The 15,576-nt window shown below is 35.3% G+C and overlaps 2 protein-coding genes across 4 annotated transcripts; both read left to right on the top strand.

The window, feature by feature from the left end:
* Positions 1–255: 255 nt before the first annotated feature.
* Positions 256–14,464, top strand: LOC131146396 (dnaJ protein ERDJ2A-like). Of its 2 annotated transcripts, none has more exons than XM_058095982.1 (11): positions 256–494; positions 1,908–2,135; positions 2,246–2,341; positions 2,535–2,655; positions 2,781–2,887; positions 3,004–3,221; positions 4,440–4,617; positions 4,707–4,826; positions 12,460–12,546; positions 12,655–12,765; positions 13,481–14,464. In XM_058095982.1, exons 2-11 carry the CDS (start codon positions 1,950–1,952, stop codon positions 14,261–14,263), a joined length of 2,007 nt encoding a protein of 668 aa, XP_057951965.1. In that variant the 5' UTR covers positions 256–494; positions 1,908–1,949; the 3' UTR covers positions 14,264–14,464. The 2 variants fall into 2 exon arrangements, with proteins under 2 accessions (XP_057951965.1, XP_057951966.1); XM_058095983.1 differs by having other exon boundaries at positions 292–494; positions 719–2,135.
* On the top strand, positions 5,764–6,732 carry LOC131146397 (uncharacterized). 2 transcript variants are annotated; one of them, XM_058095986.1, is made up of 3 exons: positions 5,795–5,883; positions 5,962–6,422; positions 6,582–6,732. In XM_058095986.1, exons 1-3 carry the CDS (start codon positions 5,826–5,828, stop codon positions 6,681–6,683), a joined length of 621 nt encoding a protein of 206 aa, XP_057951969.1. In that variant the 5' UTR covers positions 5,795–5,825; the 3' UTR covers positions 6,684–6,732. The 2 variants fall into 2 exon arrangements, with proteins under 2 accessions (XP_057951967.1, XP_057951969.1); XM_058095984.1 differs by having other exon boundaries at positions 5,764–6,422.
* Positions 14,465–15,576: the final 1,112 nt, after the last annotated feature.

Below are 15,576 nucleotides of genomic sequence, written 5' to 3'. Positions count from 1 at the left end.
TTTACAAATTTGGGATTAAAGTAAATTGTTAATCTATTTTGAGAAGAAATTGACCATTTGAATGGGAAGTGAGAGAGGGGCGAAATAGAATTTACATAAAAATTTAGTCAATATAATGCATGAATGTTAGTCAATTAATTAAAAATTAAATAATTAATTTAGAAAATAAAAATTTTAGAAAAATTAGAATCAATATTTAGAAATTTTGAAACAATCTCTTTTAATATAATTAATTAACTAATTAAATTTTCTCTCGCAACAAATTATTTGTTCTAAAACTGTAACGGAGACAGAAATAATAAATTGCTTCTGTTACACCTCCGTCTCTGCGGGGTCTGAATCTCCCGCACTGTTTCAGACTCCCTATAGAGTGAGCATATGACCCCTTTCATGCGGTCGTGCGGCTGGGTATTCTTGCTAGAAGAAGAAGAAGAAGACGAAGAAGAAGCATAATCAGATCCTGATCGCGATATTGCGGCTTCCCCAGAAAGAAGGTAATCACCTAGACACACTTATATATAGATGATTTTGGATTCAGATTTAGATTGGTTTCTGTGTTTGAGCTTTTGGGTTTTTGCTTATTGTCCGAGTGATTAATTTTGAGCTTAGCAGCAGCTGGGTTTTCTCGTCTACTAATTATGGGTTTAATTTCTTTCTGTTGGGTGATTTGTAATTGTGGTTAATTCTTTTATGGGTGTCTTTTTTTTCCTTGTTGCAGTGGGTTTCTTGTTGCAGTGAGCCAGTGATTTATAGTGATTAATTGTGGTAAATTGCAGTGAGCCAGTGATTTATAGTGGGTTTCTTGTTATTGATTGATTATGCACGCAAGGCTCGCAAATTCAGCTTACTTAAGATTAGTATTGATGTCAGCTTTGAAATGGATCTATTTTGTAAAATATTGAGTACAGGCGTATTTGGCTTTTCTTATTTGTGGTCGGAATTTTCCATTGAAGCATTTTGGGTTGCATTTGATTGTCAGACTGTCTAGTTTTGGGAATAGAATGAAAAAAATCACAATGTGTATGGGAACTAATGATTTTAGAAAAGTCAACTGCCCAAAAACTAGCAATTCCATTCCACATGGATTACAATGGTAATAGATATTCTCACTGCAAAATTTGTGAATTGTCCTTTCTTGTTTATTCCATCCATGTTATGGATTCATGAACTTTTTGCATTGTTATTTATTTTGTAACTATGGTACGTCAATTTTTTTATCAAATTCTTATATTACATTGATTCTATCTCTGGGAATAGACTACCAATCTAACCTGAATGATTTAGGCTTGATCGTTTTTTGCATTGACATGTATAATAGATAGAGCAGATGATGAAATGGAATTCTTGTGGGTGATCCTCAAGCTGCTGCTATACAGGAGACAACAGGCTTTGTCCAGCTGACTCGTTTGATTCATCAATGCTGAAGCTGTTTGTTCAATTTATTGTCTTTGACAATGCAACATATTTTTGTTCAAAATTGTTTGTTTACCAATGTTGCTGCCTTATAAGTCTTTCAGGAACATGCTTGCATTTGAAACTGGTTTAAGTGGAAGATTGACTTCTAAAATCTAGTGTCTGATACTGTAATTGACTCATGTTTCATGTTCATAGATGTCTTTGTACATCTTTGTATTGCAAAGAGCAAGCATTAAGACTTATAGAGGATCCAGAGTGTTTAATTGAACAATGAAATTGCTGTTTCATGGTAAATCAGAATAAGAAGAAGAATAATCTTATTATTTATTACTTTTATTGTTTTTTGTTCTGTAAAATAAGTAACTTGGTTATGGAATTACTTTTAAGTTTGTGAACATCAGTGTCACATGATGGTAGTATCTTATGGTTGCAACAGTATATTAATAGTTAAGTTTGTTAACCAGCAGGATTGACTAGAATAGTGTTTGCAGGTATAATAACTATATAAAAGTTAACTTGGATAGACTGCCTCCATGGCTGCTTCAGAAGAAAATGGTGCATTGTTCCCAATATTCATCCTGACCATAATGGCCCTGCCTTTAATACCTTATACAATATTAAAACTATTCCGTGCTGCCTCAAAGAAAACAAGGAGCATCCATTGCCAGTGTTCTATGTGCTCTCGCTCTGGAAAATATCGTAAATCAATATTTAAGCGCGTGAGTTCCTATATGTGCAGCCTTTTTAAGTCTTTATTTTGGTAGGGGCAGTTTATTCTTTTGATGTCATATGTTGTCCATGTTTGTAAAATCTTGATTTTCTTCTGCAGATATCCAACTTTTCAACATGCAGCAATCTGACACTGCTGCTACTTTGGGTCATTATGGTGGTCCTTGTTTATTATATTAAACATATGAGTTGTGAGGTAAATATTGACAGGAAAATTTGATCATTACTTGAATAACAACCACTTGGTTTTTGTCAAATGCAACATTTCTCGAACATACTATTCCAAGATAGATCATTGTTTTGTATTATGTTTGAATACTATAATCATGTGCTTTGAATGATTGATTTTGACATTTCACTATGAATTTTTTCTCATGCTTCTTGTTCAGAATCAAGTATTTGAGCCATTTAGTATTCTTGGATTAGAACCTGGAGCTTCAGAGTCAGTAATAAAGAAGGCATATAGGAAACTCTCTATTCAGTACCATCCTGATAAAAATCCAGACCCAGGTTGGAGGTGTTTTAGTTTTTTGGTATATAAGATTTTTTTTAATTCTACCTTTGGTTCAGCCAGGAGATTTTATAAGTGGGGCTAAGCTTACAATCAGTTCTCTCTCTCTCTCTCTCTCTCTCAGAGGCGCACAAGTATTTTGTGGAGTACATAGCTAAGGCTTACCAGGCGCTGACAGATCCAGTGTCCCGTGAGAATTTTGAAAAATATGGCCATCCAGATGGCAGACAGGTAATATATGTTTTCTCATGGGGATGGGAGAAATATGTAAAAAAAGAAAAAAAGAAAAAAAAAAGCTTATCTTAAGTAACCGCGTTTAAAAGTAATGTTATAACTTGTTCATACAGGGGTTTCAAATGGGCATTGCTCTACCTCAGTTCCTGCTAAACCTTAATGGGGAGTCTAGTGGTCTTCTTTTGCTTTTGATTGTTGGAGTTTGTATTCTTTTGCCATTGGTGATAGCTGTTATCTATCTTGCAAGATCTTCAAAATATACTGGAAATTTTGTTATGCATCAGACACAATCCACCTACTATTTCATGATGAAACCTTCATTGGCTCCAAGGTATAGTGTTTACTGAGCCAATCTATCCATTATCAATGTGTTTCATTAATGAAAATGCTGCATTCATTGACAATACAGTCTCTGTGAAAAAAAAATTTGTTGCATGTGTCTTGGCATATTGGTCAATGGAATACTTGCAATTGGATTTTTTTTCCCTCTCTTTTTTCAGAAGCAAGAGTATGCATTAATTCTTTGATGCATTGATGAATTTTCTACTACCTTTAAGAATATTTGGGAGAAATTTTAAAAAGATACAAGAATAAACTGATAAAGACACAAATTTCTTTTGTTGTGGTAAATGTCATTGAATTATATTAATGAGAATGGGTATATCTATGTTTCCCCCTCAGTTCAATTCTTGATCTGGCACTTAATAGTTCCTGCAAGTAGTGATGCTGAACAAAATTTGATCACACACTGCAAATTATAGTAACATATAGATTGAGTTCAATAATTGCTCTTGTTTACAAAGCTTTGAACTTACTGTAACACACGTCCACATTATACTCATACCATCCAAACAGCTGGTAAGATTTTTAATAAGAGAAAATTTAATTAGCAAAACAGAAAGCAATTACAAGGCAAGGAGGATGAGATGTCCTCCCAAAAACAACAAGAACAGTGCAAGCAATACTGCAATATGAACAAACTAAGCTAGAGCTGTCATCCAATCTCTTTGAAGGTCAGACAGAGAGTCCCCAGAGGAGTCAAAAACACCACTCTATCCCATAATAAGCTAGGAGAGCTAGCGATCATTGAAGGTTTTCTAGCATTCCTCTCTAGCCAAAGAGTCCACAGGGTTGCAAAAACCACCAACCCCATAATTCTATTCCGTTCCTGCTCTTCCCCAAACCCCAAAACCTGACAAGTAAAAGACTTAAAGCATATAGGGTCTCCTGATCTGTAACAACTAGGTAGTTATATTTGTCGACATTTGGAGTTGGAACAGGACTACCAAAACTCCCCCCCAAGAAAGGGTCACACCAACAGAATTTGTATGCAATGTATAACCAACACATCTAATGTGCATTTCATTCATTGGAACTGGTTGATGTTTGATCATTTCCTTGCATAATGCATGTAATATTACATTGTGAGCATCAGTATTCTGATATATAAACAAATTCCACATACTGTATTTTACTCCTTACATCTCCTTTTCTTCAAATATTAGTGGTCCTGTTGTTTTACTTATAGTATGATATCTTTGTTTAACAGCAAAGTTTTGGATGTCTTGGTTCATGCTGCTGAATACATGGAAATTCCAGTTCGTAGGACTGACAATGAACCCCTTCAGAAACTTTTTACATTAGTCAAGAGTGAGTTGAACTTGGACCTCAAGAATATTAAGCAAGAGCAAACCAAGTTTTGGAAGAAGCATCCAGCACTTGTTAAGGTAATTATAATTAGTTTTGGCAATATTGAGTACCGGACTTGTCATGGACTATTATATTGATTCTTGCACATTGGCCTTTCCCTGTTCAGGCAGAATTGTTGACTCTGGCTCAGTTAACCCGTGAATCATCTGCCTTATCTCCAGCTTTACATGGTGATTTTAGACGTGTTATAGAATTTGCGCCCCGCCTTCTTGAAGAGCTGATGAAGGTGATTTCCAATTCCTCATTTACAGTGATTATGGCATTAACAGCAGCAACATCTGCAAAATTGCATGTTGTTGTGTCTTAAAGTTCCACTCAATTTTTGTGTCCTTTATTTCTGATGGAAAGATAATGAAGGGATTAATAAGAAAGTAGGGTGTGTATAGACCTGTTTTCTGAAAGTCAGCTTCCCATAAAGAACATAAATAGAAAGCCTAATTGTTAAATTGCGATTCAAATCATGAATCAGAATCCAAATTTTGGGACTTAAGGATTGATAATTAAATCGAACCATAAGATTGGGCACAAATTTTTAAAATCAAGTCCAGATGACGTGTACATATGTAAAACAAACAAATCAAATTGAAAAATTAATATAATGATTATGATATACATGTGCATAAATTGTACAAGTGTTGAATAATACTAAGAGCATTGATATACATTGATGTATTAAAAACATAACACTTAAAGCCGTAATATACAAAAATAAATAAATAAATAGATAAAGGAATCAAGAACAAGAACAATAATAAAAAATAGACTTTATGGTGTTTAATGAACAAAGAATCTTATTTTATCTGTATGCTTTATCTAAGAACTAGAAAGTGTGAAAAAGTAATAAAAAATTGTAAAAAATTGCTAAAAATCGAAAAAATTAATTTTAAAAGTACAAGGCTCCTTTTTTTGAGGATCTAAAAATGTTAGATTTATAGGGAATAAATTAAGAAATTCTATTTTTTGAATAAAATGTGAAATTACTTATTTCAGATTCTAGTGGCTTCAGTTTCCTGTTTTCTAGCCTGGAGATCTATTGATTTGATTTGCTGATTTTGTGGTGATTTGATTTGCTGATTTTGTGGCCTTCCTAATTTGGTGGTCTTCATCTACTATTTATCTTGTAATCGTGTCTCTTGAAATTCAATAAGAATGTTTATTCCTCTTCTAAAAAATCCTTCATGGTATCAGAGCCTCGTGCTCTTTTTCTATTTTGTTCTTTCTTCTGATGATGTCGTATAAGTCGTTGACGACCGACGCCAGAAGAAATCCTACCGGCTCTTCTGGTACTTCCGAAACCATTATGTCCAATCTCACTATTCCTCCCAAGTTTGTATTTGCTGATTACTATTCCCAAAATTCAGCCCTTTATCTCACGGTTACAAAACTCAATGGGCGTAAGAAACTATGGTGCGAACATTGCAAAAAACCGTGGCATACGAAGGAGACGTGTTGGAAGATTCATGGTAAACCAGCAAATTGGAAGCCAAAATCCAAATGTGATAGTCACACCTACCAAGCCACTGCTGAAGAGACTCAGGAACCTTCTACCAACTCGGATGCAATCCCTTTTGCCAAGGAGCAATTAGAGCATTTGTACAAATTGTTTCAATCTCCGAAGTTGTCCTTAACTCCGTCTTGTTCTTTGGTACAGAAGGGTAACTCTCTTGCTACTGCGTTTTTAGGTGTTATTCCTGATTCTGTTCATTCTTGGATAATTGATTTTGGCGCGACTAATCATATGACTGGTTGCTCCAAGTTTTTTTCATCCTATAGTCCGTGTGCAGGCAATAAGAAGGTCAAAATTGCAGATGGTTCACTCTCGGTAATTTCTGGGATAGGAACTATCAAACTCACTTTGTTGTTAACTCTCCATGATGTGCTCCATGTTCCAAATTTGTCTTGCAATTTTTTGTCCATCAGTAAAATTACCTCTGATTATCAATGTCAAGCTAATTTCTACTCTTCTTATTGTGAGTTTTAGGAATTGACCACAGGGAGGATGATTGGCAGTGCTACAGAAAAAGATGGACTCTCTTATTTTGACAATGGACCTAACTCGAGTAGACAATGTCAAAGTACTTAAATTCTGTTTCCGTTTTCAAAGATAATGATATCATGTTATGGCATTATAGGTTAGGTCATCGTAGTTTTCAATATTTAAATACTTGTTCCTCAATTTATTTCAAAATAAAAGTCCATCTTTTCAATGTGAAGTTTGTCAGTTTTCTAAACATTATCGTGCATCCTTTTCCACCCAACCCTACAAACCAACTACACCATTTATTGTGATTCATAGTGATATCTGGGGCCCATGTAGAACATCTACATATTCTAGCAAAAAATGGTTTGTGACCTTTATTGATGATCTCACGAGATTAAGTTGGGTTTATTTGATAAAGGAAAAATTTGAAGTTGAAACAATTTTCAAAATTTTTTACACCATGGTACAAACACAATTTGAAAAAAATATTCAAATATTATGGAGTGATAATGGTCAAGAATATTTCAAAAACATTTTGGGCCAATTTTTTCTTGAAAAAAGAATTGTTCATCAAAGCTCTTGTGTTGACACTTCGCAACATAATGGTTTGGCTGAAAGAAAAAACAAACACTAATTGGAAGTAGCTCAGGCATTGTTTTTTACCAATTAGGTACCTAAATATCTTTGGGGTGAAGCCGTTCTTCCTTTACGTACCTTATAAATAGAATGCCTAATAAGGTTTTAAGCTTTGAAACACCTTTTGATGTTTTAAATAAGTTTTATCTAACAAATCGGCTGTCTTCTTCTTTATCACTAAAAATATTTGGTTGTACCGCGTTTGTTTATATTCATAGTCATAATTGAGGAAAACTTGAATCCCGAGTCACAAAATGTGTGTTTGTTGGTTATGCTCCCACTCAAAAGGGGCATAAATGTTTTGAACCCATTTCCAAAGTAATGTTTGTTACCATGGATGTTACATTCTTTGAATTACATTCCTATTTTACGCCTCATCTTCAGGGGGGGAACCGAGACAAAGATTCGGATGTGTTTCATGATTTTTTCCAAATTGAACACTTACAAAATGATCCTTCTCCAACTTTGATTATTCAACCTGAAAACCCATGCCACGAGAAAGTGAGTCAAGTTTTTTATTTACTGAAAAGGCCGGTCTTCCTACAGTGCTATCTCATGATGTTCATGATCCTATAATGATTAACAAAGGAGAAATAGAAAAAATCACCACAATGTTGGTACCATTTGACATTGTCTACTCACGACAGAGGACAACTCGAAAGAAAGGGTCTTCTAATCCTTTACAATGTCCTGAATCCGTAAACCCTCCAAGTTATGTCCTCACCGAGCCTTTACCTCATGTTCAGTCCATTTCATCTTCGAGTTTTGAGTTCTCTAGTTCTGAACCTGAGTCTAGTTCTAATCCCGAGTTTGATGATTCTGAACTTCCCATTGCTGTCTGGAAGAGTGCGAGGTCTTGCACCCAACATCCATTGTCCGATTATGTGTCATATGAAATTCTCTCACATGTTTTTCGTGCTTTTACCTCACAATTGTCTGGTATGGAGATTCCTAATACTCTGTAGGATGCTCTGAAAGTTCCTAAGTGGAAGGAGGCTGTCTACAAGGAGATGAAAGCTCTTGAAAAAAATGGCACGTGGTAGTTAGTTGATCTACCAAGAGGAAAGGCCATTGTAGGGTGCAAATGGGTGTTTATAGTCAAGTATAAATTTGATGATTCTCTAGAACGGTATAAAGCTCGATTGGTTGCCAAAGGATTCACTCTGACCTATGGCATTGATTACTTGGAGACATTCGCCCCAGTCGCAAAGCTAAACTCTGTAAGAGTTCTTTTGTCACTTGTAGCTAATTGTGACTAGCCTTTGCAACAGTTGGATGTAAAAATGCATTTCTTAATGGAGACCTGGAGGAAGAAGTGTACATGAATGCACCTCCAGGATTTGGTGAAAAGTTTGACACAAAGGTGTGTAAACTAAAGAAGTCCTTGTATGGGTTAAAACAACCACCAAGAGCCTGGTTTGAGAAATTCACTCAATTTGTTAAAAGTCAGGGGTACACTTAAGGGCAAGGTGATCATACGATGTTTATAAGACATTCATAGAATGGGAAGATGGTGATATTGATTGTGTATGTAGACGATATACTTCTCATTGGAGATGACGTACTTGAGATGAACCGATTGAAGACTTCTCTCTCATCAACATTTGAGATCAAGGACTTAGGATCTCTGAGGTATTTCCTTGGAATGGAGGTTGTTCGGTCGAAGAAAGGGATTATTGTCTCCCAGTAGAAGTATGTCCTTAACCTCCTTAAGGAGACTGGGATGAGTAGTTGTAGGCCAGTAGACACTCCAATAGATCACAATTAGAAACTTGGAGATGACAAGGAAGGTGATCCAGTGGATACAATTCGGTATCAAAAGTTGGTGGGAAAGTTAATTTACTTATCACATACACAGCCCAATATTGCTTTTGGTGTGAGTTTGAAAGTCAATTTATGCATTCACCCTACGAGAAACATCTTGAAGCAATTTATCGGATTCTCAGATTCTTGAAAAGTGCACCAGGCAAGGGTTTACTCTTCCAGAAGACCACACAGCAGAACATAGAGGCATACACTGATGCAGATTGGGTAGGCTCAGTTATTGACAGGAGATCCACGTCAGGATACTGTACTTATGTCTGGGAAAATATGGTCACATGGCAAAGCAAGAAACAGAATGTGGTTGCAAGGAGCAGTGCCGAGGCAGAATATAGGGCTATGACTAACGGAGTTTGTGAGATTCTATGGCTGAGGAGAATTCTTGAAGAGCTGCGGGTGCCAGTGAACATGGCAATGAAGTTGTATTGTGGCAACAGGGCTGCCATAAGTATTGCTCAAAATCCAGTACAACATGATTGCATGAAGCATGTAGAGATCGATAGACACTTCATAAAAGAGAAGATTGATAGTGGAGCTGTTTGCATGCCTTTTGTTCCTACTACTCAACAAATAGCCGATATCTTCACCAAAGGACATTTCAGACCTAGTTTTGAGCTCTTTGTAAGCAAGTTGGGCATGATAGATATCTATGCTCCAACTTGAGGGGGAGGGGGAGGGGGAGGGGGGGTGTCAGATTTCTAGGGAATAAATTAGGAAATTCTATTTTTTGGGTAAAATCTAAAATTACTTATTTCAGATTCTAGTAGTTTCAGTTTCCTGTTTTCTAGCCTAGAGGTATGATGATTTGATTTGCTGATTTTGTGGCCTTCCTAATTTTGTGGTCTTCCTCTACTATTTATCTTGTAATCGCGTCTCTTGAAATTCAATAAGAATGGTTATTCGTCTTCTAAAAAATCCTTCAAAAAACTTATATTTGGATTCTTGTTTTTGAAAATGAAAGCAATAAAATGCATTATGCATATTTTGTATTCAAATATGGTCTGAATAATTAAATTTGGGTTTAGATTTCTTTAATGAAAAGTTGAAATGTCTTTGGTTAATCTTCTAAAACAACAACTTCTTTTATTTTTTGGGTGAATGACATTCAATGTTCTATGGTGATGGTTGTGCCAGTTAGCAGTGGGTGGTGGTGGTTAGCAGTGGTGGGCAGCAGTAGGAGGTATGTTCAGCGGTGGGTGATGAAACATGTGAGTGATGAAATAGGAAAGGTTGGAGGTTTTGAATTGTACCCGAAAGTGTCAGATTTCTAGGGAATAAATTAGGAAATTCTATTTTTTGGGTAAAATCTGAAATTACTTATTTCAGATTCTAGTAGTTTCAGTTTCCTGTTTTCTAGCCTAGAGGTATGATGATTTGATTTGCTGATTTTGTGGCCTTCCTAATTTTTTGGTCTTCCTCTACTATTTATCTTGTAATCGTGTCTCTTGAAATTCAATAAGAATGGTTATTCGTTTTCTAAAAAATCCTTCAAAAAACTTATATTTGGATTTTTGTTTTTGAAAATGAAAGCAATAAAATGCAGTATGCATATTTTGTATTCAAATATGGTCTGAATAATTAAATTTGGGTTTAGATTTCTTTAATGAAAAGTTGAAATATCTTTGGTTAATCTTCTAAAACAACAACTTCTTTTATTTTTTGGGTGAATGACATTCAATGTTCTATGGTGATGGTTGTGCCAGTTAGCAGTGGGTGGTGGTGGTTAGCAGTGGTGGGCAGCAGTAGGAGGTGTGTTCAGCGGTGGGTGATGAAACATGTGAGTGATGAAATAGGAAAGGTTGGAGGTTTTGAATTGTACCCGAATTCACTGAAAAAATTATTTTATAGAATCCTAAAAATAGGGATGTTTCCAGGATACAATTTTTAAAACAATTTGTGAAAATGATCAATCAAACATGTCTTTTCCCTGTATTTTTCTGTATCCTTTGTTCTTAGACACATACAACTGTATCTAGAAGCTTAATCAAAGATGGCTAATCTTTTACTCGCCCAAATTTTGACCACCTCAGTAATCAAGAAGCTAGAACCTCAATGAGTGAACAGAATTCTTGGGAGTGCAAAAACAAAACCCTAAAATCCAGTTTCGCAGTTGTGCTATTCTGCTCTCTTTGGAAACTGAGCAGTGTTTGAGTGGGAAACAAAGGAAAGCAACTAAAAGAAGTTTTTGTGGCTTTAAAACCAGTTTGGCCTGACTGAATCTGAAAAGTACTCAGAGGACCCAACCGAAGTGAATCGCTAGAATCCAATTGACTTGTTTGTGTATGAATCAATTGGTTTGGGTCAATGCAGGCATGCATTTGTAGTATGTGTTCTTAGTGGTGAATTGCGCTGTGTTGCAATGAAATATAGTGAGGGGTTTCTTGTGTGAGAATGAGAAATGAGGGATGGTAAGAGGTTGGGGGTTCAGGTATAATATTATGGGCATGGAGGGAATAGAAGAGGAGGTCCAATATGGAGCAACCATTCTCATTTATTATGTGTCTGATGCAAAGCCGCAGAGAGTGATTTTGTGAAAAGGGATGACTGATTTTATCAAGCATTCAAAGCTGCTCTCAGGTTGAAAGCAACTTCAACTGGGCAGTTAACAACTTTCTTGCAGTTCTATCATGTGATTCAACTCGATTTGGTTCTGTATTGATGTGAATCATACAAATTTAACAGCAGTAACAGCATAGCTTTACTAAAATATTTGAATTTTGAGCTTTAAGCATGCAAGCAATGGAGGTCCCAGTGATTGTTTTGTGAAATTAATTATGTTGAACTCACAGAAGCCACTAATCATTTGCAACTCAATCCATTGACTTCCATAATAATATGTCTTATGTTCCCTATCCCTATAAAAAAAAAGGTGATAAATTAATAGGAAATAGGGATTTAAAAGAGTTTTAAGGCATTCAAAATTAAAGCACATGCCAGGAGAGAGAAAACAAGTAAAAACTGTACAAATGATTAAAAAGATACTTAGCGATTTTGTTTAAATTAATTTAAAATTAATGGGCGAGGTTGCCGAAGGAAAAAAACTTAGTGGTTTTTTTTTGTGATTATTTAACCAAAATTAATTTTAATTTGTGCTATATGCAGTTTAGGAGTATATTCAAGGGGTCTTACGTGGTAATTTTTCTTGACTGTTATTTGTCAACAATTTTCTGATTAGGACTAGATTTAATGGAATGTAGGATGGTTATTTCTGCCTCTAGGGCTGCAACTTGTTTACTTGTTTTTGTCTTCGCAGCTTCTCATGTGCCAGTCAGCTTATATGTATATCTATGTTAAATTGGAAAAGCAAGGCTTCAAATCCTTGCTAATTCCACTAGTGTTTTACTCTCTTTCTCTTCACACCAATTATATGTGCCATTCTCCACTATTAGTAGTATTTATGCTGTAGTCTCTGTGTGCACAGATGGCTGTTGTACCTCGGAATGCTCAACGGCATGGATGGCTGAGGCCTGCAATTGGAGTTGTTGAGCTTTCTCAATGTATCATTCAGGTGCTGAGGACTGTTCATCAATGCCATACAAAGAAAATTTTACTATTTTAAAAAGTTGCTTAAAAGAAATGCCATTCATAAGCATTTCCTGTGGACTATGTGATGCAGGCTGTTCCTCTCAGTGCAAAGAAGTCATCTGGAGGATCTGCTGAAGGCATTGCACCCTTTTTACAGCTGCCACATTTTAGCGAGGCAGTTATGAAAAAGATATCTCGCAAAGTAAGTTGATAATAATTTTTAGTTCTCAATTATTTGCAATGCAGGAAAGTGATTGTTTAATCTGCTTCTCTTTTGATGGGAGCCAGCTGCAATTGCAGCCTTGAAAGGTCCTAACTGTCAATTTGCTAAATGTTCAGCCTTTAGATGCCCAATTCAGCATTTCGGTCTGCGCATTGCAACATATTCAATTTGACTTGGTTAAGCTCAAAATTTTGCTAAAACTGTTAAGAGATTTGAACAAGAAAATAAAAGGTGTCCCTGAGCCACAACACTGCCCTCTTTGCAAGGGTAGGGGGAGGATTGTCTGTGTACATGGTCTTACCCCTACTTTTATGCAAAGAGACTGTTTCCTTGGACTCAAAACCGTAACCAACCAATTGGTCACAAGGAGAAACCTTACCTTTACTCCATAATGCTCATTGCTTTTGCACTTTCCCGCTGTCTTTTCTCCTTAATACATACATTTGCCTTTTTATGTTGACTGAAAAAGTTGTCACATGTAGCACAATTTTAGTTGTGAAATCGGGCAATACATGTCAAGAACATCTGAAATGAGATAATAGTATTTTTTTTATTGTGAAATTGGGCAATTTTAGTTTGATTTTCCTCTGAAATGAGATAATAATATTTTTTTATCTTGTATGTTTGTGTATGCTTCTGTGTTTAATCTTTTGAACTTTGCATCTGAATTGTTTGGCCCTGCATTTTTGTGAAGGTACGGACATTTCAGGAGTTTTGTGACATGACCTCAGAGGAACGTGCTGAGCTTCTGATTCAAGCAGCTGGTTTTTCTCCCGCTGAAGTGCAAGATGTGGAGATGGTAGTTGAAATGATGCCTTCCATAACAACTGAAATTACATGTGAGACTGAAGGTGAAGAGGGCATACAAGAGGGTGACGTTGTCACAATTAATGCTTGGGTGACACTTAAACGTGTTAATGGCCTGACTGGTGCCCTTCCTCATACCCCACACTTCCCATTTCACAAAGAGGAAAATTTCTGGTTTTTGCTGGCAGATGCCGTCTCAAATAGTGTTTGGTTTTTCCAGAAGGTTACTTTCACTGATGAAGCCACAGCTATAACTGCTGCTTCGCAAGCCATCGAGGAGGCAACAGAGGGAATAGGTGCAAATGCAAAGGAGATAAGTAAGGCAGTTAAAGAAACAGTCGAGAAGGTGAAGAATGGATCCCGACTGGTCATGGGCAAGTTCCTAGTCCCTGCAGAGGGGAATTACAATTTGACTTGTTACTGCCTCTGTGACTCTTGGCTTGGTCGTGACACAGAGACCAACTTGAAGCTGAAAGTTTTGAAACGAACTCGAGCCGGAACCCGGGGGAGCACTATGGTGGAAGGGGAACCTGGTCCTGTCGATGAGGTTGACGAGGAAGAGGAGAATGAAGATGAGGAATGTGATGACTATGAGAGTGAATACAGTGAAGATGATGATGCAGATGCACAGGATACAAAGAAGGGCTCTGCTGCCAATGGCTCTAGATGAAAAGAAACCAGTAGGTAATTAAAATGACCAAGACACCAATGATTAAAGAATGTCCAGATTTTCTTTATTGGTTGGAAAATAAGCCTTTTTTTTGGGAGTTGAATGAGCAAATGTTGTTTTTTATGTACCCATCATTGTGGTGAAATGTATTGACATTATAGAGCAAGTGCTTATAGCCTATTTGATCTGTTCAAGTACCAACTGCAGCACATGGTCTCAGCATACATGGAAAAATTGATTTTTTTTTTTTCTTTTTTAAATGTAAATTTTAAAATTTCTTTCCCATTTTCATACCTAATCTCTTCTCTTATGCTTGCCTTCTCATTATACAAACCAAATATGCTGCAAACGTGCAAAATGCTGATTTAAAGATAATGATTAGGAATCATTGTCAATTTGATGCCATATTACCACAAATGAATTATTTTATAGTTTATTTGGATCAAGAATTTTATTTAGGAAAGTAAAGAGAAAAAAATGAGAAGAATTTTTTTAATTATATTTTCTATGTAAAATACTATTAAAAATAATAAAAAATTGTTCTAATATGATTAATTTTTTTTAAAAAATATTAATGATGTGTAGAATTTTTTTTTTTTTTTACATATTTCATTTTTTTTTTTTTGAAAATACGAATTTTTTGTATTTTTTTCCTGATGTTTTTGAAGTTACAAATGCAGCCTTAATGTGACAAGATAACAATGAAGAACAGGTTAGATGATGAAGTTTTTGAACTTTTTTGAATTTGCATGTTACTTTTGTCTTTTTTTTTTTTTTTTTTCTGTCTTGCATAAAATCAAATGCAATGAATTTCAGCCAAACTATATGTTGAAAGTATGGTCAAGTCTGCAAAGTCTTAATGGGCATGATTTATGCACCCTATAACCATAATCCCATATTCAAATGCTCATTAAATTTAAATCTTACTAAGTGTGGATTGATTGGCTAAATCGAACTCAAAATCTATAAAATGTTATGACATCAAAATGTAAGGACAGAAAATTTTCTCTTGTGAGATGAGACATTTATCGGTTTGTACATTAATTAATGTTTTACAAACTTGTAAGCTCAATGCTACGATGCTCTACGAGTTTTTTAAAATTTTATTTTTAAATTAAAAGTAATTATAAAAAATTAAATAAAAGTTGTGTAATTATAGAGATATTTTGAATAATTAAAAATTTGACCAAATTTAAGAAAGTAATTTTCAGTATTATCTAATCTATATATAAATATAATTATTTTTAAAAAATAAAAATTTGAAAATATATTATAATCATAAAACATATAATAATGTGATTCAAACCTAGCCT

The sequence above is a fragment of the Malania oleifera genome, chromosome 13, assembly GCF_029873635.1.
Source record: "Malania oleifera isolate guangnan ecotype guangnan chromosome 13, ASM2987363v1, whole genome shotgun sequence".
Classification (NCBI taxonomy): Eukaryota; Viridiplantae; Streptophyta; class Magnoliopsida; order Santalales; family Ximeniaceae; genus Malania; species Malania oleifera.
The sequence above is the reverse complement of the archived record's forward strand: the minus strand, read 5'-3'. Positions and strand labels throughout refer to the sequence as shown.

Bases quoted from the DNA above. Each gene is read 5' to 3' on its own strand.
- LOC131146396 (XM_058095982.1), top strand. From the start codon at position 1,950: ATGGCTGCTTCAGAAGAAAATGGTGCATTGTTCCCAATATTCATCCTG. The intron at 2,888-3,003 runs GTAATATATGTT...TTGTTCATACAG, and splicing joins GCCATCCAGATGGCAGACAG to GGGTTTCAAATGGGCATTGC. The intron at 4,827-12,459 runs GTGATTTCCAAT...CTGTGTGCACAG, and splicing joins TTCTTGAAGAGCTGATGAAG to ATGGCTGTTGTACCTCGGAA.
- LOC131146397 (XM_058095984.1), top strand. From the start codon at position 5,826: ATGATGTCGTATAAGTCGTTGACGACCGACGCCAGAAGAAATCCTACC. The intron at 6,423-6,581 runs GTAATTTCTGGG...TGTGAGTTTTAG, and splicing joins TTGCAGATGGTTCACTCTCG to GAATTGACCACAGGGAGGAT.